The sequence below is a fragment of the Perna viridis genome, chromosome 11, assembly GCF_037379345.1.
Source record: "Perna viridis isolate PV_CMFRI_1.1 ecotype Kerala chromosome 11, ASM3737934v1, whole genome shotgun sequence".
NCBI classification, from domain to species: domain Eukaryota; kingdom Metazoa; phylum Mollusca; class Bivalvia; order Mytilida; family Mytilidae; genus Perna; species Perna viridis.
The window spans coordinates 31344596-31368457 of record NC_142455.1 but is presented as its reverse complement, the minus strand read 5'-3'; the positions used below and the strand labels follow the sequence as shown (position 1 = coordinate 31368457).

At 31.1% G+C, this 23862-nt stretch overlaps 1 protein-coding gene across 1 annotated transcript in view; it reads left to right on the top strand.

The window, feature by feature from the left end:
- The window catches only part of LOC148603725 (sperm-associated antigen 1-like), a 43820-nt gene extending 22208 nt beyond the window's left edge, over positions 1–21612 (top strand). The window contains exons 13-22 of the mRNA XM_088553621.1: positions 9530–9704; positions 10311–10391; positions 11206–11500; positions 13071–13178; positions 13790–13879; positions 14966–15079; positions 16453–17044; positions 17379–17453; positions 19379–19468; positions 20681–21612. Of these exons, the coding sequence (XP_088409747.1) occupies positions 9530–9704; positions 10311–10391; positions 11206–11500; positions 13071–13178; positions 13790–13879; positions 14966–15079; positions 16453–17044; positions 17379–17453; positions 19379–19468; positions 20681–20769 (1709 nt within the window). The 3' untranslated portion in view covers positions 20770–21612. The remainder of the gene's footprint in view (positions 1–9529; positions 9705–10310; positions 10392–11205; positions 11501–13070; positions 13179–13789; positions 13880–14965; positions 15080–16452; positions 17045–17378; positions 17454–19378; positions 19469–20680) is intronic.
- Positions 21613–23862: the final 2250 nt, after the last annotated feature.

Here is a 23862-nt window from a genome sequence, read left to right as displayed (position 1 = left end):
TTCAGCTTCCTGCTCATTAGTGATGTTGAAGAAAACTCCTTTTCTGCCATTTCACAGATTATTTTTGGAGCTCATAGTATTATCAGATCATCAGGGCTGCCAAACTTTCAAGATGCAAATGACTATTTTTATACTTTTCTTCCATTTAGTACTTTTGAAACATACTACATTGTACTTGCTCCATTGTCAATTAATTTTTTAATCTAAATGTAGTGAGTGAATTGACCCAATTCTTGCTCTACCTCACAATAGTATATATATCACACATCTCATCTATCCCATAGTAAACAAGAAAGGGTCTTTAGAGAAAAAAAGTCTTCATAACTGAGATCTGAGAACCTTACTTCAGTCTGACAGAAAGATTTATCCTGTGGAAGAGTAATCAAGGGAACCAAGGTTATAGTGGTAATCAAAAGTATGTAATCCAGGGATAAAGACCAGACATGGAAAGCAGACACACACAACAAAGTACACAAAGTAGCTAAAATCCTACATACAAAGTAACAAAAGCAAATGAGCAACTCCGACTCCACTTAAAATTGGGACCATGGACCAGGTGCACCGGTAGGGTGTTGGCCAGATAGCTCAGAATGGGAAACCAAACTAAAACATACATTTATTTCACTTGTTTCATTTCTTGTTCTTGGTACAACTCCTGCACACAAGTCATCCTAAGTCTAATAGGACCAAGGATATCATTGAACATTTGATAAATCTTTTACTGAGCCTTTTTCCCTGATACTTAGTACTTTTACGAGTTAAACCTGCCTAGTGCTGACCTAAATATGTGACTGGTTAACACTTTTATACCCCAATGAAACAAAAATCAAGCATTCAGTTTTACGATATTACATTTCAATTTGTTTCGCTTATATTAATTGGATATGCAATTTATATAGAAAATAGGCAATACACAGTGATCAATAAAAGTAGTCCACTTATTGAGTTTGTGGCCTATATAAATAGCTCGAGGATGTGTTTCATTGACTCATGAATGTGAATCTTAATGATATGCTCAGGAAATGGCATTATTTTCTGTAGGTAATAATTACCTCCCCTTAACCAACTTTTTTATGGTTATTTTTTTTTTTTTAATTTTGATTTTCAGTGATTTTTTTAATTGATGAACAAATAAAAACCAATGATATAAATATGAAAAAAATACTCTATAAAATGTGTAAATAAATGTAAGTATTGGAAATATTGCAAGAGTCCTGCAAGTTCCAGACCTTTGAGAGATGGATCAAAATAAAGAAATAATCCTGTATTTCTAATTATTGGGGTTTAGTATACAATAATTATTTTAGAATTTTTCAAGATGTAGGATTCTAAATGTGGAATCCCATGCTGGTGCATATGGCGTTATAGGGGTTATGATTAGAGTAAGAAGTGAATATTTCACAGGTCATGACCAACACTTAGAAAATATCTGCCAGTGTTTTCCTAGTGTTTTGTAAGGCTGTGTATATGATAAGGTTGTGGTGAAAGTAATAGATACATGTACAAGGAAGAATAAATTTAGAGTTAAGCTGTTAATGCTGACAGTGGATTCACTTATTTTTGGGAAAGATATTATTACTGACTTTATGAACACTGAACTACTTGTAACATGAAGAAAATTACAATGATTACCTTACAATTAGACTGTGCCATACATATTACAGTGATGTAACAATTCCAATTAGTCACAATACATATCAACTTTCTTTGCTGACATCCAGATTCGACTTTATCAGAAGTTTTGCACCCAAATCTTCATTTGTATGGCAGTGGTAACAAACTCATAAGTTTGAACTTGTCTTTATTAGTTTAAAACCAAATGAAATAACTGGTTTTTTTTTATTGTTTGACAAGAATTTTAGGTACTCCACGACATACCAACAAAATTAAATTACTGGTACTGCTCCAGTTGTATCTGCTGTACTGGGCACCTACTAACATCTGTATTACGCATTTAATAATAAGAATATGTTTATTCTTATGAAATGCTCCTTTATAATTGTATATTAACAATCAAACAATTATAAACATCACAGGACAATGTACACTGGCATTGTCAATGATTATGGTAACATGCTGCAGGTATGGGATAAGCTTCAATACAAGGATGAAAGGATGTTGCTACAGATGTAAGGAAAGTTGACAATACGGAAAGTCATAGCGTTTGTCATATTGTTTGGTCAATTGTTTACCCTCAATCTCTAAGTATTGGTCCAGACACAGTGTCTGTAATAACCTCTATATCAAGTTCTTTGAGGTAGATGAGATGTATGTATTAGTAATCCTCACCTGGAACTAGGATTGTTTGAAGACGATACATTGTATATCATCTAATTAGTGAAAACTGATGATGTTCCCTTCTTTGGATCAGATCAGCTATAAAGTCAGATTCATAGGAGTGAAGTAATATGTCAGCGAGTTGCAGAGCACAAATTTTAACTGTTGGAATGCCAATCATCTGTTAAAAAAACCCATCCAGCTCACTGGACAAATATGCTGTTGATCAGATGTTCCAGCGTTTTTACAACTTCTTCTCTGGTTTATTCAGCAGATGATTTGGAATTGTTTTTTTTACTAAGTATGGAGACTCTCTACTAAGTACTATGTATTTGTATCTAGGTGTTCCATCTTTTTTGGAAGAACGATGTATAACATTTACGAGTTGGGATTTCAACTGAGTATATATGGGGAATAATAGTATATAGGGTTGAAAAATCATAGGTCTTGATTATCATGCATTTATTCAAATTTGAACATTATCATCAATTGTTTCAAACATAAGACAAATATGACTTGTATATGATTGCAAAATAAAGTCTCAGTTTTTTTCACCCTGATTATTAATTTCTCTCACTCACATTAAAAATTTGTCAAAATTATATGTAAGCATGTGCCAACAGTGCCTAACTGCAGCTATGCCCCTGGATCTGATGGTGATTTCAGATCTGTGTTTTTGTTTAAGGTTTTAGTTGATGGTGTATATCACCACTCTATATTTTAATTCCATTGATTTAATAACTAATATTTATATGTGGTGTAACTGTGTAAAGAACTTTTTTATGTTTAAAAATATTCTGGACACAAATGGAACTGTGAGTTATCATGTCATCACTTTTGTCCAGGAAATGATAGGTTGTGTTACATTATGTAGCAGATTATGTTGAATGGTTAAAGGTCCAGGGTGATTAAAGGACTGAATTGGAAACCAACTCAGCAAGGGGGTGATGACATACATTTCGTAAAAAATGGTTATTAAAGTGGTTATTTCAAGGCATTTTTTAAGTATTCTTACACAATTATTACCTCCCCTTAAAGTTTTGTAACTGTTCTTTTTTGTTTTATTTTACAGTAATGTATAAGATTTAGTGATGGGAAACATTTCAGAACATGCACAAAATAACATGGATACTGTTGTATTTTATTAAATATATATTACTGATAAATTTGCAGAAAATTTGCTGAAATTATGCATCTTCTTCAGTGCATTAGTTAAACATTTACAATAAGTATAAGTTTATTGTGAAACAAATGCTGGTGAGATGCATCTACATACCAAATATCATATCTTTAGACACACAGATTTCTATAAGGAAATCTTGATTAAAGTTAGGTATTAAGGCTTTCTGATGATGTATATTTTGATCAGTGGAGACTCTTCCATAGTATTTATCAGTTGAAGAAAGTTTTTTTTAAATAAAATTCGACTATTATGCTTTTTTCATTAATTTTGTGGGAGTCTCCCCAGTAATTTGGGGGGGTTAACAGGTATATATTATCATTGATTAGTGTTAGTTACATTGTCAGTTAGGTGATAGAACTTAGATCCTGAGGAGGGGTCTGCGATTTGATGTTAGGTAAGAATTTTTTTTAGCACAAGCTCAAATTTCATTTATATATGAGCAGCAACCAAAATTGATATTTTTATTTGAAAATCTAACTTGTTAATTAATTTTGAAAATATAGAATTGTTTCGGATTGTAATGCATCTGCAGTCAGGACAGTGTTACCCTTACACTACTCTGACTGCAGATGTATTGATGGTACTAGTAATGCATTGCATATCCCTGAGCGGGTGTACGTCAAAACAGATGCTATAAAAGTATAGTGCATTTTCATTTTGCCTCTCAACAAACTAATGTTTTGTCAAAAGATATGAACAATGACTTATAAAATAGAGCTAACATCACACTATAAGATGACAAACTTTTTTAAAAGAAAATCTAACATAATACCATAAAAATGTTCCACTGAAAAGGTTGGTTTGATGAGTGCAAAACAAAAGTGAAAGTAGAGAAAATTACTATTTATAGTTCAAGACTACTTTTCTGTCCGATCTATGTGGACTCAACCTATTTTCTTGGAAATTATTTTTTCACATGTCCTTAGAAATGCTACATAAGTGAAAGTTTTATTGAATCAATTTACATATTTAAAAAAAAAATCCTAAAAATATGCACTTCACTATAGAAGTCTATGGGAAAATTAATACGATACTGAGACCTGATAGTCGAGTCAGCTAGACCAGATGATGGCTTCACCACATCTTCAAAGAAGCTATACAATCAAATTTCTTTATGCTTGATAGATGCCCTATGTAGTTGGTCAGCCAATAGTTGATGGACAATTAACAGTAATATCACACAATATGCCTTGTCTAAGGACATTATACAGTAAATATAAAAAAATACCCATTAAAATCTAGTGACACCCTTATAAACCAGTTTTGAAGAAAAGAGGAAATATTATTATGTTTAGAAATGCTGTCTAATAATGAATAAAAAATGTAGGGTTTTTTTTCAGTCTGACATGGTCAGAACTGTCATAACAATCAGACTGAGTCATCCTGTATAGTCCTTTTTCATATTCCCGACTTTGGCTTCATTTTTTAAAGATTTTAAGCAAAGGGGAAAAACTTTCTACAAATTTGTTATCCGACAGATTGGTTTACTGTCAAATTGGAGCAATGGACAGCAGCAGACTTCAAATTTAAATATTCAATTTATTAGAACCACGTTAAGTACTTACTAAAGTGAAAATAGTTAAAGTTTCAAAGAAAAATGTTTACTATTTTTCCTATCCCCAATGAGACCACCAACCAGGTTGTCAGGTGTTGGTGGGTTATGTCCCTTGAAAAACTTTCTTAAATGAATATAAATAACTACTATTGAGCCCATTTTGGTTGCTTTATGAATACATGTTCAAAAACTGTTTTTCAATTAAGAATGCTGTGCAGATGGTCAAACCCTTAGAAGGTGTTAACGCTGACTTAATGATTTTGGGTTTTTACAGTTTTGACTACCCTTTTGGTACTAGTATAACTGCCCCCTTCTTCAAATCTGTTAGTATATGATCATTAGGTGTTGGTGACAGAGCCCAGCTTTCAGAAGACCTGGCAAAAGATCTCTGTTGGAATTTGTCCTGAATAACTAGCTTTCATGTGGGTCTGGGAGCCTTTCTCTGAAAGTCTTGGAGGTACCCCTACTGAAGAGTATGTGCTTACTTTGATAACTTCCTGTATGTATAGAACTTTCCAGTATTGATTGATACATTGTTCATTGGAGGATTGTTTTCATTCATTTTTATATGTATGGTTGTGTGTATGAATCCATGTCATAGTAAAATAGTTCATTTCTTCAAATGAAATAAACAGCATCAGAAATGGAAATATTTTACCAAGTGTGGAGTTGTAAGGAATAAAAGTGGTTTTGTAGGAGGTCATATACACTAACGGAATCCTCCAATACAGCTTTTTTTCCTAAATTGACAATGAATCATATCTAAATTTCTAAACAAAGTGCAAAACAAAGATAGTCTTCTCAAATTCAAGGTAAAATTCTATAAAAAAAAACCCAGGAATTAATAATGGATCTATCTATTTTTTGTAAGATACCCTTCCAATATTTAGAAATACATATTAATGGATGAAGGAAACAAGTTCTTCCATGGTCCTAAATATATATCTACATAAATTAAGTGTAATTTAATTACTGTCATGATGATTGTCTTTAATAATTAAATTATGATCTACCAAGGATTTATATAGTAGCTGATTGTTGTAATATGTCGGTCAAAAGCTCAATAGAGCTTATGTTTATTATTATGTATTTCATGCCGACTCTAAATAAAGCTTATTTATTATTTATTTATTTATTTAGTACGCTAAAAATGCTAAAAATGATTTTTCTTGGGCATGGTCAGCATTTGCCTGTCAGAAATATGGGGGCCTAATGGCACAAAATTTAAGCATTTTATTTTGGTATTAATAATGAAAAAAAGGTCATGAATCCTTCTGCTTCCCAAGTTTTTATGATTCAAGTCTAATTCACAACTAACACTATTAACTGACCACTTAATACTGGTTTAAAATGTATGGTATTTGATTATCTCCCCTGATTTTCCAATTTAATATTTTTGCAATGAAAGTTATTACATTCAATCATGCAATTTTTAGACCTTTAAAACATCACAAAAATAAAAAAAAAGTAGTTTTTTTCTTATAAATCATACATCATATATTATGAGGGAAAGTCTGCAAAAAGATTACATCTTGTTCAATGATACAAAAGAATTTTTCCATTAAATCTGGGTCAGATTGTTGCACCGAAGGAGGTTGTTAAATCATGGTCTATACGACCTGTTTACTATATACCAAATATCGAGTCTTTGGCAGCAGGATTTCTCATAGAAATCTTACATGATAATTTGACTGAGGTGTAGGGAGGGGAGAGAAGTAAAGATAGAGGATATCATGCAGTTCTGTCCAAACTAGTAGTTCCTGAGATGACTTGAAATCCTCATGTTATTTCTACAACTTGACAATAAAATAAACGTTTTATATATATGGATATGAAGGGAATACACAGGAAACAAGAAATAAAATATATATTTTTAAATGTGAGTATTCAGTACAAGGAAGGTGATGTGAATTAAAAAAAACAACATAGCTTTAATGTGTACATATAATTGGACAAAATTACATCAGAACCAAATCTTCTCAAGTTATATTACATTCTCATTATACACTTCCGCTAGTAAAATTTTTTTGTTCTATTCAAATCCTATATTGCAGAAATCTGTATCAGGAATCAGTTACCCCACAGTTAACACATAAGTGTGTATTGAGAAATTTTGCCATTTTTACTGTAAAATATTTGCCAATACAAGTTTTATTAGCATTGTCTTAAAAACCCAGTCACAATTATAAATTAATTGCTTTGTTATTTTACATAGCAATATAGTTTTCCAGTAGTCAGTATTTACTCTGTTGATAAACAATTTTTATTGTATATACATGTATGAGGTCAACCTTTTATCAGTTATGTGTTGATCATCTTGTATTTTGTAATGATTAAGAATTTTTATGTCAGATTTTCAAGTTACCCCCCTATTTTTTTTCTAGTTTAAAGTTTTGCCTAATAAAGTACAACACAAGATAATTTTGTCAAATTTAAAGCAAAAATTCAAAAAAAAAATTAAAATATCCTTGGAAAAATAATGGATCTATCTAATTTTTTTGTGAAGATACCCTTCTAACATACAGAAAAAACAGATGAATGGATAATGGAGACAAGTCCTAGCATGGTCCTGAATATATATCTACAATAAACAAAATTTAAGTGTGAATTAATTACCGTCACGATGATTGCCTTTTATAATTAAAATGGTAATTAAGATCTACCAAGGATTTATATAGTTGACTAATGTTTACATCCGTAGATATACTGATGGTCTTAGATAATAGAAATATTCTGTAGACTATGGGTTACAATTAAAAGGTGCTGGGGCACTATCTATGGTCTCATATAGCTTTAAAATATAAACTCAGTTGTAATAACATAAAACTGATATTTCCACATATGATTATCTATTTACACTCAATATGATGTTGTTTCTTGAGCATGGATGGACAGCATTTTTCTGTCTGAAATATGACTGGTAGCGGCCAAAAGGCACAAAATGTAAGCAATTCCCTTGTATTTTTTTAATGCAAAAACTTTTCATAAATCCTTACGGTACCAATTTTTTATGCATTCAAGTCTCTAATTTACAATTTTTTTCAGTTATGATTTGGGCTATTAAGAGCACTTAATGCCCCCTATCCCTTGATTTAAAATATCTGGTGTATAATTATCTCCCTTATTTTTCTTCAAATTTAAAATTCTTGCAATGAAAGTTATTACATTCATAATTTGCTGTTTATAGGCATTTAAAACATTTAAAAGAATAAAAAAATAAAGTTAAGTTTCTTTAGAATTCATTTGTTTTATAATATGAGGGAAAGTTTGCAAGAAGATTACATATTGCTCAATGATACAAAAGAATTTTCCCATTAAATCTGGGTGTAATTGTCCCTTTTAATTTTTAGCTCATGGTCATTTATGACCAATACTCATATACCAAAAATCGAGTGTTTGGCACAGAGATTTCTTCATTGGAATCTTACATGTTAGATAGAAGGGTTTAGAATAAGGTGAAATGAGAGAAATTATGGAAGAGGGCATCTTGCTACTGTTCCTGAGATATGATGTTTTCATGTTATATCTACAACCAGACAATAAAACATATGTTTTACACATGTTTACGAATGGAATACACAGGAAACAAGTAATTAAATAAATTTTATTAAAAAAAAAAAAAAATTGAGTATTCAGTGCAAGGAAAATGATGTGATTTAAAAAACAAACCAACATAGCCACATTGATGGTAGCTTTAAAGTGTATGTATAATTGGACAAAATGACATCAAGACTTAATTGAGCTTCCTGAAATCCCCAGGTTTATTTAAATTTTTATTTATTATTATACCAAAATGTATCTTTAACTTTTTTTTATACCATATAGCAGGTAATTTTAAGTGAGTGTCAAATTTTGTGATTTGCTCTATCTATAGGTCTGTATTAGATCTCCAAAAGTCTATTTCTTCATTGTGTCTTCAGAAATTATTCGAATGAAAATTACTTGTAAAAAAAATTGGACCTGAATTTGGCAAGTTTTTATTGTGATTTCCCAAAAACTCGCAATTACAGTGAAAATTACCTTAGAATCATTTTGTTTGATAATTGTTAACAATGTCAGATTACCTCCCATATTTTTTCTAGTTTTAAGTTTTGCTAAAAAGAAGTTAACATTCAAGTTTTAAACCACTAAATTTGTATAAAAAACTGTAAAAATTGTGAGCTTACTGTCAAATTCTCGAGAGTTTTTGTAACTTGTAAAATGAGGAGAAATTTTGCAAAAAAAAGTGTATTTTGTACATTTTTCAAAATCTTTTTTGGCAAGAGGTTCATGCACTTAGCTACTAGAATTTTCACTTGTAACCTCTGGTCAATTTAGACCAAATTATGTACAAAAATTCTAAATGTTTGCAGCCTCAAGATTTCTATAAAGAAATCAGAAATATCAATAATGTAGTAATTTTATGCTAGAAGGAAATCATTAACAAATTCCCATATATGATCTATGATCTGTTACTTTTGCATGTAAACTTTTGTGTTTCATTAATATAGGTTAATTTGTTTTGTTTTTCACAGATACTGGTGATGTGAGGGTGAACCAATCTCTTCTCTATAGCAACAGGGCAGCATGCTATCTAAAGACAGGAGATTGTCCACATGCTATAAAGGACTGTACTACAGCATTAGAATTAGTACCTCACTCTATCAAACCTCTGCTTAGGAGAGCCAATGCTTATGAAGTGTTAGAGAGGTGAGTTTAGTATAATATGGTTCCCTTTTCAATATTAAAAGTGACCTTAGGATGGCTAAAAAATTTAGACTCAGATCACCGGTGATGGAAATTTAGACTAAGATCACCGGCGATGGAAATTTAGACTCAGGTCACCGGCGATAGAAATTTAGACTCAGATCACCGGTGATGGAAATTTGAGTATCACAACATATAAAAGTTAATAAATTAATATTCACTCAGCCAATCAAAAGACAGAAGACTTCACTGGTGACCCCAGGTTATATTTGAGAGAAAATTGTGGAAAGAAAATATTACCCAGGCTTCCATGTTTAGTTACTTGTACATTTGTACTTACATAACATGGTTTAAATATGTTTATTTCTATAAAGAATTATCAAAGTATTTTTTCCCAGACCTGTTTATGGTAAAAATGAACATCCTTTTTTCTGCTTCCCAATGAAGTTTATATTTCCATTATTTAGTTTTTAAGATCTATGTTAAGTATTTAAAATGGCAGCCTCAACAAGTTACTTGTGCTGTACAAACATTAATTTTCTGATTTATTTGTCTTATTTTTAATACCAAGTGTAAGATGGTCTCATTAATTTATGTATCTCTTTTCAGATATCGTCTAGCCTATGCTGACTATAAACATGTACTGAGCATTGATTCCTCTGTAGATATAGCATTACAAGGTTCATCTAGGTAACTTTAGATGTCCTTTCTTAATGTCATTGAATCAACAGTTATAACAATCAGGATTACCTCATTTGGATTAATTTTACTGTAGTTTCAATTTTATTTTTGTCCAGTTTGCACTGGTGCAAATTGGCCTATGGAATAGTGAATGTTGGTCGGGTAGGCTGGAAAATATTTTCGTAACATTTTTTTAGCAACTACACATCACAGCCATTAGATATTTGGTACACAACTTTTGTATGGGGTCTCATATTGTGAGATGCTAATTTTATGATTATGATAAGATATGTTGCAATTTTTCTTGCTTTAATATTATTTTGTGATAGCTATTTCAATATTTATTTCAAAAGCTTAGTTACATAAATAGCAGTGACTTATTGAATGTGCCCTTAGTAATTAATTCTGATCATTCACATGTAAAAAAAAATCAGACATATCACTCTATGACTTTTAACCTGCCTAGACATCACACCATAAATATCAATTACAAAATATTAAATTGATTTTGAAAAAAACTATAAATTTAAGAAAAATTCTGTATATATAATAAATAGGATAATTAAATGTTATTCACAGTGAATAACTTAGCTATAGTTAATTGTACCAAGAAACTTGAAGATTTATTTAGAACATTAAGTTATGTTATGTTTTTTGGCATTCATAGTCATATTTTGGTTATTTATTCTTTCCAATTGATTATATTGTTTATCTAAATGTAACAAAGCTTGGAAATATTTAAGAATACGAACAAAATAGCGGCACATATTGCACAATGAATTGTGTATAACTTTTAAGAAAATAGAATAAAATTTTGTTGTAGATGTCAGAAGCATTTGATTGATGTAGATGGATCAAAATGGCGGGAAAAACTTCCCAGAGTTCCTTCTGTACAACTCTGGGATATTCCAGAGATAGTTGACAGTTCTGGGTCTCCAATCAATGCAACTACTCCATCACAGCCAGTCAATTCACCTGTTACATCAACTAGTCAACCAGTCAGTGGCAGTGTTTCATCTCCAACCCCATCCCAGGTTACCAGTTCATCCAAACCAGAGAAGTCACCTGAAGAAAAATTTGATGAATTAAAATCTGAAGGAAATTCATTTGTTCAGAAGGTAACATTCAATTTTCATATATGTCTGTCTTTTGATGGGTGAATTATTTGTACCCGATCAAAACAGCCATTTCCCTAATACAAAAAATAACCTTGTATACAGAAAGGAGAATTCTGTAAAAATTTAATGAAATTGTACTGATAAATCCATTTTTGCTGTTATACACATAAAGCAATATAAAATGTGCAGAACTTGCACTTGTTTAAGTATTACTTACTTCTTGTTAATTTCTTTTCAATGCTGTGATAATTAACGTGTTTGATTATGAATTGCTTTTCATATTTGTATAGTCAATGTATATACTTTTCAATATCGAGACATTCCGAATGTCAATTTTCGTACTGCACATTTGTTGTCTGATAAACAAAATTGAATGGCAGAACAGGACATCTTGTCAATCTTTTGAGCAGAGGAGAATTAGTTGAATCCCTAGAAAAATAACAAACCAAAATCAATCAAATAGTTGACAAAAGAAAAATGAATATTTTTTTAGATCATCAGAAAATGTTTAAACTTTACTGTAAACTGAATAAAAAGGGCCTTTAAACATGGTGTATAAGTATCGAACATGAACAACTTATTAGGGATGTTGTATTGAATAACTGTACATTTAACTTAATTTTCAATATTCTATTAATGTCTTAGCCGAGTATTGATTATAACCAACCAAGCAAGTATAGAAACAAATTGTCAGTTGACAAGTTTTCAAGTCTGAATGAAAATCAAAGTTTATTGATCATGTTTCATGTAAAAGAATAAATTGAAATGATTAAAGTTTATTTTACATATTAGTTGAAAATATAATTCATTTAAGGAAAACAACATTCATATTGCACCAGTGAAAGTATCACTTTATTGGACCCAGTGCAATATAAGAACAGTGTGTAACAATCACACTTTGGCTAAAAACAAATATCAGAAAAAATATAACTCGGTAATAAGAGAAAGTAGTTCATGAGAGTCATATTGCAATTTATGGATCAGTTGGTCACCCCGTGAAGATTATATGAACTATATATATATGATTTATAATTTACTCTGGATCTTTTTGTGGATGAAAAGAGAAAACATAAACAACTTCTTACATTAGGGCCACACCTTCTTACATTAAGGCCACACCTTCTTACATTAAGACCACTCTTCTTACATTAGGGCCTTACATTCTTACATTAAGACCACAAACTCTTACATTAGGGCCACAACTTCTTAAATTAGGGCCAAACCTTCTTACATTAAGGCCACACCTTCTTACTTTAGGGCCACACCTTCTTACATTAGGGCCACACCTTCTTACTTTAGGGCCACACCTTCTTACTTTAGGGCCACACCTTCTTACATTAGGGCCACATCTTCTTAATTTAAAAGCAGTCCATATAATTCCTACCAGTTCATATGAAGTTATATGGACCAACATTTGTATCTGAGAAAGTAAACAAATCAAAATCTGAAAAGTAAAATACATGTATTGGTGAATATTCATGCATAACCCTGTATTACATGTATTGATGAATATTCATGCTATATCCCTGTATTACAAGATAAATTATATTTATATTTGAATCTTTAACAGGGTAGTTTTTCCCAGGCAGTGCAATGTTATACCCAGTGCGTAGAGTTATTACCAAACAAGACTGTCAGTTATACCAATAGATCTCTCTGTTATCTCAAACTCAACCAGGTTTGTAGAAAGTTAAAGACTTTATGGAAAAGCTGTAAAATCTTATTTATACAACAATATTATTTTGTGTATTATATAATCTAGATATCATTCTTGTATTTCATTCTTGACTCACAGTTGCTCTTTCAAACTTGATTAAATGTAGGCTTTTGTAAGTGTTATGATCAAACTGAATGAGTTTTTAGTAAACAAAGGTTTTCAAAATAATTCTATGGTATTAAAATTCAAAATAACACTTTTCATTGATATAAGACAAGTAGATTAAGTTGGTTTTTTTTTAGGCCATTCAGAATTATCTGACTGCTTTTTATGAAACAAAATGAGAAAGTATGCATGTTGGCATTTTTTTTTTCATTACCCCAAGAAAGTGATGAATGTGTTTTTATATAGTTTAAAACTAGTCGGTATGGCATTAAGGGACTAAATGGAGGTATTTTTTGTTTTTATCTTATGATATGACAATAACATTAGGTAATTAAGCACTCTAGAGGCTAGGGAGTGTCGGAACCAAGAAATTATTTACAGTTAGTAATTCTGTTTCATTCATAAATGTTGATAATCATCTGTAATTTTTCAATAATTCTGTCCATTACTTGAATGTTGTTTTGTAGGCATCAGAAGCAGAAGAAGATTGTACAAAAGCTCTGTCATTAGAGAAAGATAATGTTAAAGCATTGTTCAGAAGAGCTCAGGCTAGGAAGGTAGAAATAGTTATGCAATTGATGAAAACTGTTTGAACGACAGTTTTATTTTCCAAGAAGAGTTGTCTTTCTTACCATTTTTCAGTTTAAAAAAACAGAAGGTTCCTTTTGGAGAAAATATTGTTATAATTGCTCCATTTTCAGGCCTGTAGCCTTGGGATCAAGGGGGTTATGATTAAAAGGGTGGTATTAAACATTATTCCTTGGAACCAAAAAACATTAAAAACTGTTAATTTTGTCCAAATAACCCTCTCCCCAACTCACAAAAAACAACAGGCCTGATTTTTATTAAACAAAATGATATTTAGAATCATTGCCTTATTAGTTCCATGTATTCTAGATGATAGACCTGCAACAAGACTCTCTGTATTAAACTTCTGCAAAAAGTATAGATCTCCACTGTTAACTATTTGAAATCTACCTGCTGACTTGGTTTTGCTAATGGATTGTGAATAAAAATTTTACTGTTTATTCAAAATATTATATCAATAATTCATTTTTGTGATATCAAAAATTAAATTTTGGGATATCAAAAATCACATTTTCTGATATTTTTACGATGATTCCATGATAACACAATATCAAATTCATATATATACTGAATATTACATGCCAAAATCTGTATTATATCCAATATCAGCATGAGACCCCAATATCAGCAGACAGGCCACCAGCTCAACGTCTGATATGGCATGTGATACAGATTTTAACATGTCATGTTCATTACATCATAAATTTTGACTCTACTTGAAGTGCATTCTGTGTTGGGGTTGTGATATATGGGATGCGATATAGGTCTATTGGTGCAATATATGGTATGCGATATAGATCTAGAAGTGGGATATAGGTTATGTGATATTGGGTAAATGATACAAGGTTTAAACAATCACTTATAATGCATATATAAAAACGTATATTTTAATCTATATATGATATAAGATCATACAAAAACTAATTTGTATGGAAGTGGTGTTTATTTTGAAGGTTTTTACAGCACGAATGCTTAAAGGAAGCGAATCAATTTTTTCTTCAAAAATTCGTGTAGAATTGCTACAAAATTTCCTAGATACCTTTTTCTATTTTAAGATGTTAAAGAAGCACAAAGATAGTTTAGAAGATTTGAACCACTTGTTGAAGGTTGACTCAAAAAACACTGCAGCTAAAAAAGAAATGGAAATTGTTAAAGGCTTGTGGAGAGAGGTAGGTATAATTGAATTAAGGGTGTTGTACCTTAAGTCTAGATATTAAGTAGCACTCAAGCTAAGAATCATGCAAAATGTGATACATGGTTGGAAAGCCTACATATTTTTATTTTTGATATCTTGTTTAAAATGCTTCTGTAAAAAGAAATTAACATTTGGTTTTTCATATAACTCGTGCTCATAGGAGATAAAAATTGTATAGAATGCACTGTAGAATTCAGAAGTAAGGGAGATAACTCTGTAAATGACACTCAAATACAATAAAATCTATTGGATTTTCAATGTTGATTATCTCCTAAGAGCAGGCAGATTTGAATGAATAATTACACATTTCACAATATAGACCCATAAAACAACTTAATTACAAAAATAAAAATAGCCTTTTTTGGGGTGTATCACATTTTTCATATTTTGCATGATTCTTACAAAGACAGCTACTTAATAACATATAGTGAAAATAACTTTCATGACATTTAAGTAAAACTTTGAAAAAAAATCATTTCTATTTGAACAAAAATTTGATAGACCATATAACTGACAATGGCACAGTTTTATAATGCTATAATATTTATAGGTTTCATAATGAAAGTTTAATATCTCAACTCTCTTATTTAATTTCAGCATCATAAACTCTCTGAGGCTTGTTTGTTATGATTTTGATCTTATATAACTTGAGTTGTTATTTTGTGATATTCAGCATTCTAGAGTTATTCAACCCTTTTCTGTATGATTTCTATGGAAAATTGTGGCCACTTGACATTAGGTATCTGTCGGTATCTGTCATGGTGGAAATTCTAGCAACCGCCCATCTATGACATCACCAATGGTGTCGGGAGAACAATGTTAGAAACTTTCAACCAATCAGGGTTTATAGAAAATGATACACAACCACACAACAACCAATCACAACAGAAAATTTTTCATATCAATAGTTCATATCACATCATCCGTAGTGTGATGTTGCAAATATCTATCTGTAGATAAAACAACAAAATCATGGAGAATTATTGGTATACACTATTCCTTTTTGTAACAATTTTGCATGCAACTGTGTCTCTTGATACATAGAACTTACATTGATGTACATGCATCATATAGTAGGATTTGATTTTTGACTTAGGCAACATTGACTTCTTGTTTCATGACTAGGTTTATATATTTTGACCATGTACTTCAGTTTGGGTTCAAGGTTAGCAAAAGTGGGCTATAGCTCACAGATGTCTTGTTTTGTACATGATTTATAGGACTATATTGAAAAAGTTACCAAGTATTTTATGTGCAATAGTGTGACTGTATGTAGAATCACAAAATAATCATTATGCCAGCCCTATTTTCCTCTTATATCTCATCATAAACTTGTTTTCATTTCAGGAGTTAAATAACATGAAGAAAGAGATGGATAAACCAAGAAAAAGAATTGTGATTCAGGAAACTGATTCTGAAGATGAAGAGGAGACAACTCCAGTCAAACGGTCACCAACTCCTTTAAATTCAAAATCAGCATTAAAACAATCAGAGACACCAAACAAGACCACAGACACCAAACAAGACACATCTAAAGATACAAAAACAGGAACAAAACAGAGTAATAAGACAGACATCAAGAAACAAAGTTCACAAAATATAGCTAAAGACTCAAAATCAGAACAAAAGCAAAACAAAAAATCAAGTACCACCAAACAAACCACGCCAGTGACACTGAAGGAATCCAAATCAGAATCTGAAGTGAAAAAGACAGATTCATCAAAAACAGATTCAGAAAAGATAAAAGAGAAGCAAAAAGAGCAGAAATCCAAGTCATCAATTAAACCTACCAGTTTTGGACTGCCACAGTCAGTACCTAAGTTAGAGAAGGCCACACCATATGAGTTTATAACAGCCTGGAATTCACTTAAACAATCTACTGACCTACAGCCATATGCTGATTTACTGAAACAAATACCTCCAGAGGAAATACCAAAAGGTATGTTATATCCATTAGTCTGTAACTTGTTTATTAAAAAAATGTCTCTTTGTTTTTGTTAAGAACTATTGTGGAGTCATCCTGAAATTCCTCAGATGCCTAATTAGATAATTGAATTTATGATGCAAACATTGTTTTGTAAAGCTATAGTTTTGTTGCCTTGTTCTAAATTGCTGAATGTAAAATGTAATGGTATGGAACTTACCATATTCCTCTTGTTTAAATTTGACATAGAAAAACTATGAAATGTGCTCCTTGTATTAGTTCATTTAATTACCTCAGGTGAATTTTACTATTGGTAATTATTTGTTTTTATTTTTGTTTTTGTCATCAGTTATTAGTAATAAACTGGATGGAGGAATGTTGAGCAAGATAGCTAAATGTGTAGCAGAGAAATTTGTTGGCCAGGGTGAGTCTACTGTATCAAGTTTTAGTTTTGAATATACTGTAATCAGGTGTTACACAAGGGTATAAAATTCAGACATTGCCAATTGTACAAGTGATACAAATCTGTGTTTTGGAGGAAAATTATACATTCTTCCTCTTAAGTCAACCAAATCAGGAACCATAACTCTTGCTAAGTGCCAATTACATATACAATCTATTTTTTATCGCAAAAGTGCAACTACCAAAGGACAACTGAGACTGGCAATGTGGTCTGTAACTTTTTCTTAATTAGAGATAAAAGTGAACTTTGTGGTTTTTGACATGCATGCATCACCATCTGTCTGATATTTATAAAGACTGCTTCTTAATGGTCAAAGTTGTATAAAAAAACAGACACTACATATTACAAAGAAAAGAAGCACAAAAAACTAAGGGCAGATAACTTATTCCTGCACTACCTTTAAGAGTGTAAACATGTAGTCTTAGTACTCATGAAGTTAATGAAATGAAAATACAAAATGTAATATCAAACGAAAAAAAAACTTCACTTAAGTAGGATTGGATAGGAATTCAGCTTTTATTTTTTTTTAATCCTCAACAAAACATAAAATACCTTCCAGTTAAAATGCATTATTAGGATAAACTTCATGTAAAGTTAAAAGCAATAACTGGGATTTGCACTTTTTCTGAACAATGAAAAAAATGTAAAACCTACATTTAAAATTCAGTAAGTACATTTAAGCATCAAATGTAGTGAATAAGTAACTAGCCATGATGTGTTATTAATTGAATATGCAAAACTGTATTGATTACTACTGAATTATTTAGATTTTTTACTTTTGATACCTCTACAGAAATGTTCATCTATGGATTTCAACAATTAAATAGATAATTATACACCACACAATAGTGTAGGGTATAATGTTCTGACTGATCTGTCTTTCTATCATCAATATGGTGTTTACGCCACACAACAGTGCAGAGTATAATGTTCTGACTGATCTGTCTTTCTATCATCAATATGGCGTTTACGCCACACACCAATGCAGGGTGTAATGTTCTTACTGATCTGTCTATCATGATCAATATGGCGTTTACGCCATACAACAGTGCAGGGTATAATGTTCTTACTGATCTGTCTATCATGATCAATATGGCGTTTATGCCATACAACAGTGCAGGGTATAATGTTTGGACTGATCTGTCTTTCTATCATCAATATGGGGTTTACGCCACACAATAGTGTAGGGTATAATGTTCTGACTTGTCTGTCCTTCTGTCATCAAGATGCTGTATCCTAAATTCAGGCTAACAGCTATCCTTGCTTTGTTAGATTCCTCACAAATTTGGATGAAATTTTGAGATCATAAAACTGTGAATTGGTATGATTTTTTCAAAAATCTGTTGAGTGGACCCCCTTTTTGTTACAAAATTTCGATTAATTATGGAAATCAGTTGAATCCCCCCACCCCCACCACCACCACACACACACACACCTGCATTTTTGAACCTGCTACTGAGGTACTTAATTTGTATTTATGTATGCAGTGGTAGGGGTGTCCATATTTTCTTTCTTTACCCAGTGGGGGACCCATCTCTTATCCGTTTCTCCCCCTTAATCACTAAACATTAATGAGATCTTTATTAAATATTTCCATTATACATCTCATGTTTTAGTTTTTGATCCAAATCAAGTTTGTGACTTCATATAACAAAACATGGACTTTGTCATTTATGAAATATGGAGACATCTCAAATGTTACTTCTCCTACAGCACTGAAGACAATGTAGTGAAACTTTCACAAGATCTTCATAATTGTGCACCTCCTGTTTTACATCAACTTGTAAGACAAAAGGTTAATTATCACATGGAAGAGTGGAGGGTATTAGGTGAGTGAGCACTGCTCACAGATTTTCTAGTTATAAATAAGTTTTGTTACTTTTCAGAAGAACATGGGTACAAGATCTTACAGAACATCAGTAAAGTACCAAGATTTGATACCATTGCTATGTTTATGTCAAAGGAAGAGAAGAAAGGTTAGTATATGAGTTATTTTGAAGATATGGGTATGTTAACGATCAAAAATCACATTATAATTTGTTGTCACTAAGTTAGGATTAAGTAAGTTGCCAAAACAAAGTTTTGCAACCTATTGTTTTTGCTTAGTTCTTCTTCTGAACCTTAAGATGTCCTGGCAATTTCCTTGGAGACCAGTTTATGAATTAACATCAAACTTGACTCAAAAATCAGTTATGCTCAGGTGGTCTGCATGCAACTTCTTAACTTGAAATAGCTGCAGAATTCAAAATAGATGTCTCTACAAAACCTGAAAAAAAATGAAATAAATCTTTAAAATTGTATGAAATTACTCAAATAGTTGTTTTTGACCTGATGACATCACAGATGTAAACAATTTTTTTATTCAGAAAGCAGTAATTTTTTTTTTAAATGACTGCCAAAATCAGCAAAATTTCAACATTGTTTGATTTGGATGAAAATTGATTTCGAGGTTAAATATTGTAATCTTAATTCAATGGCAGCTTCATAATTTTGCTAAATCAACCATTTGTGGGTTTTGGCAACATTTTGTGTGCAAACATTGTAGACACTTGTTATTATTCCTGTTTTATTATAACCTCCCACAAAGTTTTTGGGTATGTAGAAATCACCTGTCTATCTTTCTGTCCATCCATCTGTCCACATTTCTTATAAGTCCCAACTCCTACACCGTGTAGGGGATTTTGATGGAATTTTATGGAAATGTTCAGCATAATATGAAGTTGTATTTGAAGGAATATAATTACTGTTAGGGGACTCCAGAGGGAGGTAAACCAACTAAGAGGTTTAAGTGTTAAAACTTGTTTGTGCAACTTTTTCTCAAGGGATCTTGATGAAATTTTGTTGGAAGATAGGCCATCATATTTAGATGTGTATGAAGGAACATAATTCCTGTCTGAAAACTCCAACATATTAATTGAACATAAGAGTTGCATTCCATTTGAAGCAGGTGATATACTGTTTGTGAGTTTGCTCACAGTATTTTTAGTTGCAGTAACCTTAGGAAAAAGTCCAGATATTTCATGTCTAATTCAATAAGTACATGTAATGTTTTTCATTTCTGTAATATTCAGTGACATTTTAAGTTCTGTCTGATATATTCATTGTTTTCATAGCCTTCAAGTGATAGACAAGAAGAAAGTATATCATGAAGTGTTTTTGTTATGGATTGTGTTTATCTCTGTTTTCAGATGTAGATAAGGTTCTCAGTGGTGTACAGACAAGTGGATTAGCCAACAAGGAAGATATAACAAATTTAAGGAAGAAATATTCTCTGTGATAACCCATTGTTTCCTCATCGTCTAAACCATGGTTGTCTTTCATTGAAATATTTGTTGATATTCAATTAACTACAATCTTGAGCATAATGTGGTGACATTTATTAATTTTTCAGATGAAAATAATAAAAAAAATGAATTTAAAAAACTTTATAAATTCCACTTAATTAAATATGTTGAAAAAGAAAGTCAATATGTGGTGCATATATAAATTAATGCCATAAAATGGTCGTAGATTTAGAAAACTTGTGTATATGTATGATGCAATTTTCAATTACAGTATTCATATTATATATACATTGAATTGTCTCATTCCATCATTATCAAATGTAAGTATTTGTAAGAATCAGGCAAAATGGGACAAATCAGAAACATGCATGTCAAAAACCCACCAACTTGACAATATCATTTCACTCCAGGAGGCTTACTCTATTCCAAAGGACCATTATTTGGTCTGTATCACTGGATTTATTCAGAATTTTTTTTCAATAGATTATTAGAAAAATAAGATTTTTGATGGAGTTGTCTGCCCTTGAAATGTTCATTTTCAGTGCATTTCAATGAAATTATAGCTCAATTTACCAAATTGATATGAAAAATCTTGTTTTTTTCCTTGATTCTGATGGTGCAAATAATTAAATTACAATTTCAAAATGGTGGGATTGTTCATATGTTTCATCCTCTGCCTGATTCTTACAGAGACTGATACTTATGTGATTTTATGTATGATTCTATTTATGGATGTTTATTTTATTTGAAGAATCAGTTGACCATCAATCTTGAATGCTTTGTTGTCAATCTACTTCTTTCTTATTGTTAAATTATTGGAATAAATGTGAAGAAAACTTTACTTGTACTGAGTGAATAGGTTAGCTAAAGAAATATCGTTTGTCTGTCTGTATGTTTGGTTTATTAAAGGGTGAACAACTTGAACTGATGGTTAATAATGGCTTGGGATATTTTAATACATAATGAGGAAAAAATCCTAAGATGGCTTAATATAGTACTTAAAAAGCTTAATAAGATGGCTTATTTTCTATTATCTGTTTTCATTGAAAACACTGTTTAGTTCTGAGCAAAAGTATAATGTTCAACAGAATTGTTTTTGTGATAGGTCAAATTATCTTAAAAGAGCATGTTCATATACACAGGAAAAATTGCAATTTATGTTTTTTATATGTTTTCAAAACATGAAAATCACATGCCTGACTAACAAATAAATTCATGAAAACCAGTAAATATAATCATATGGTAATTTTTATTTTCAGTTGGACTTCAGGTTTGAAAAGAGTATGGTTTTCATATAATTTTTGAAAATGTGATTTAATGTATTTTTAAATGCACAAAAACATATATTTACCATACTAGTCCTAATTATGTTTCCATTTGTTTTAAAACATAAAAACATGTTGCAGTTTTGCGTGATCCTACTTGTGTGATATTGCCATTGATATAGGATTCAAGAAAACAGTAACAGTCAGTAGACAAGTTAATTATGCAGAGTTGACCTTGTCTTAAGTTTTGTAAAATTAAAATTTGATTTTTTTCAAATTTTCAAAAAAAATGATAAATGTGGTAGAGCTTTTAACAAATGTAGTCGAATTCAGAAAGTTTATCTGAAACTACTTAGTTCCTTTCCAGGGGAGTACTTCCACATCATATTATGGATGTTAACCCTGCTGATGATCTAAATCTGTATTTGAAGTTACCTCCTTATGCCAGTCTGTAGCACCCCCCTTTTGGATTTTTTTTAACTCTTTATTGAAATTCTTATCTTGCTACTTTTGATAATTTGTATACACAGTATCATGTTGAAAACGGGTTATAGAGATTGTTGATAAAGATCATAGATACAACCCCTAAAATCTATTTTTTTGTTGAATATCATTTTTTTTAAATCATGATCTCAAAACATTCAGTTTAAAAAGGGGAAGTTCTGATTTTTTAAATAGAAAGGTAAATAATTTAAATTTTTCAAATGTCTTTATTTGACTTAAAATGCTCTTACGTCCTTTATACACCACTGTAAAATACATTTGTTTTCAAAAAATTCTCAACAAAGTTATAGGAAACCCTTTTAAAAAGTCTAGATACATGTGGCTTGTTTTACTTTTTACAAGCCATTGTTTGTTTGATTCAGTGAATTTTTTAAAGAATCTTCAGACCCTGGTTTATTTGAGAATGACTTCAGTTTATTCATGGTTTAGATTAAGACAGGTTTTCCGGTTGGTAGGTTACGGACTATATTTTTATATGCAGAATATAGTGTCATTTATATTTGTATTGTTGAAACATGAAGTTGACCTAAAGAGTATGAAATATCAGAAGAATCTCCAGTTAAATGGGTTTATAATGTTCAACAGGCGTCTTTTTAACATTGAGAAGCAAGATAGTCTTCTTATAGTTAGAAATAGAGCAAACATTTTTTTTAAGCCCCACCTTTGGTTGGACAAGAAAAACAGTTTTCTGGGAAAATGTGTACTTTATACAAGCACTAAGATGGTCAATGTCATTACAATGTATGTATATCCTACTTAGTATATACAGCATTAGTTCGGATCCTGGGGAAGTGCAGGAGGGTGGCACACTTAATTGGAATAGATGTCATTTTCATGTGTTTGACAAAAAATGGCAAAAATTACCCCTTTTTCTGAGAAAGCCGTGCTGACACCCCTCTTTTTCAGTGTCCGCCCCTTGCTCTAATTGAAAATGCAAGTTATCCGTATACAGTTTCGTTTAACAAGATACCTGTTATTCATGTATTTAGTTTGAAAAGAAAGGGTTCGATCTTATTCCCTGGGATACGACCCTAAAACCCAATTATTATAAACTTTGTACCGACCCCAACACTGTAAATTCCGTAACGGTTACATGTAAGACCATCCCTTTATATATTGTAAATAAAGCCTTATATTCATAACACAGTATACGATGTTCGGTTAAAGGGTTAATATTTAAATGGATTATTATTTAATGCAATTCAGATATATGTACATGTATGTGTTCATTATTGGATTATAATATGAGATTTATTGTCCATTCTAATCTTCTCACATTATGAATGAAACTTTAACGAACTACCCGGATACACTTAA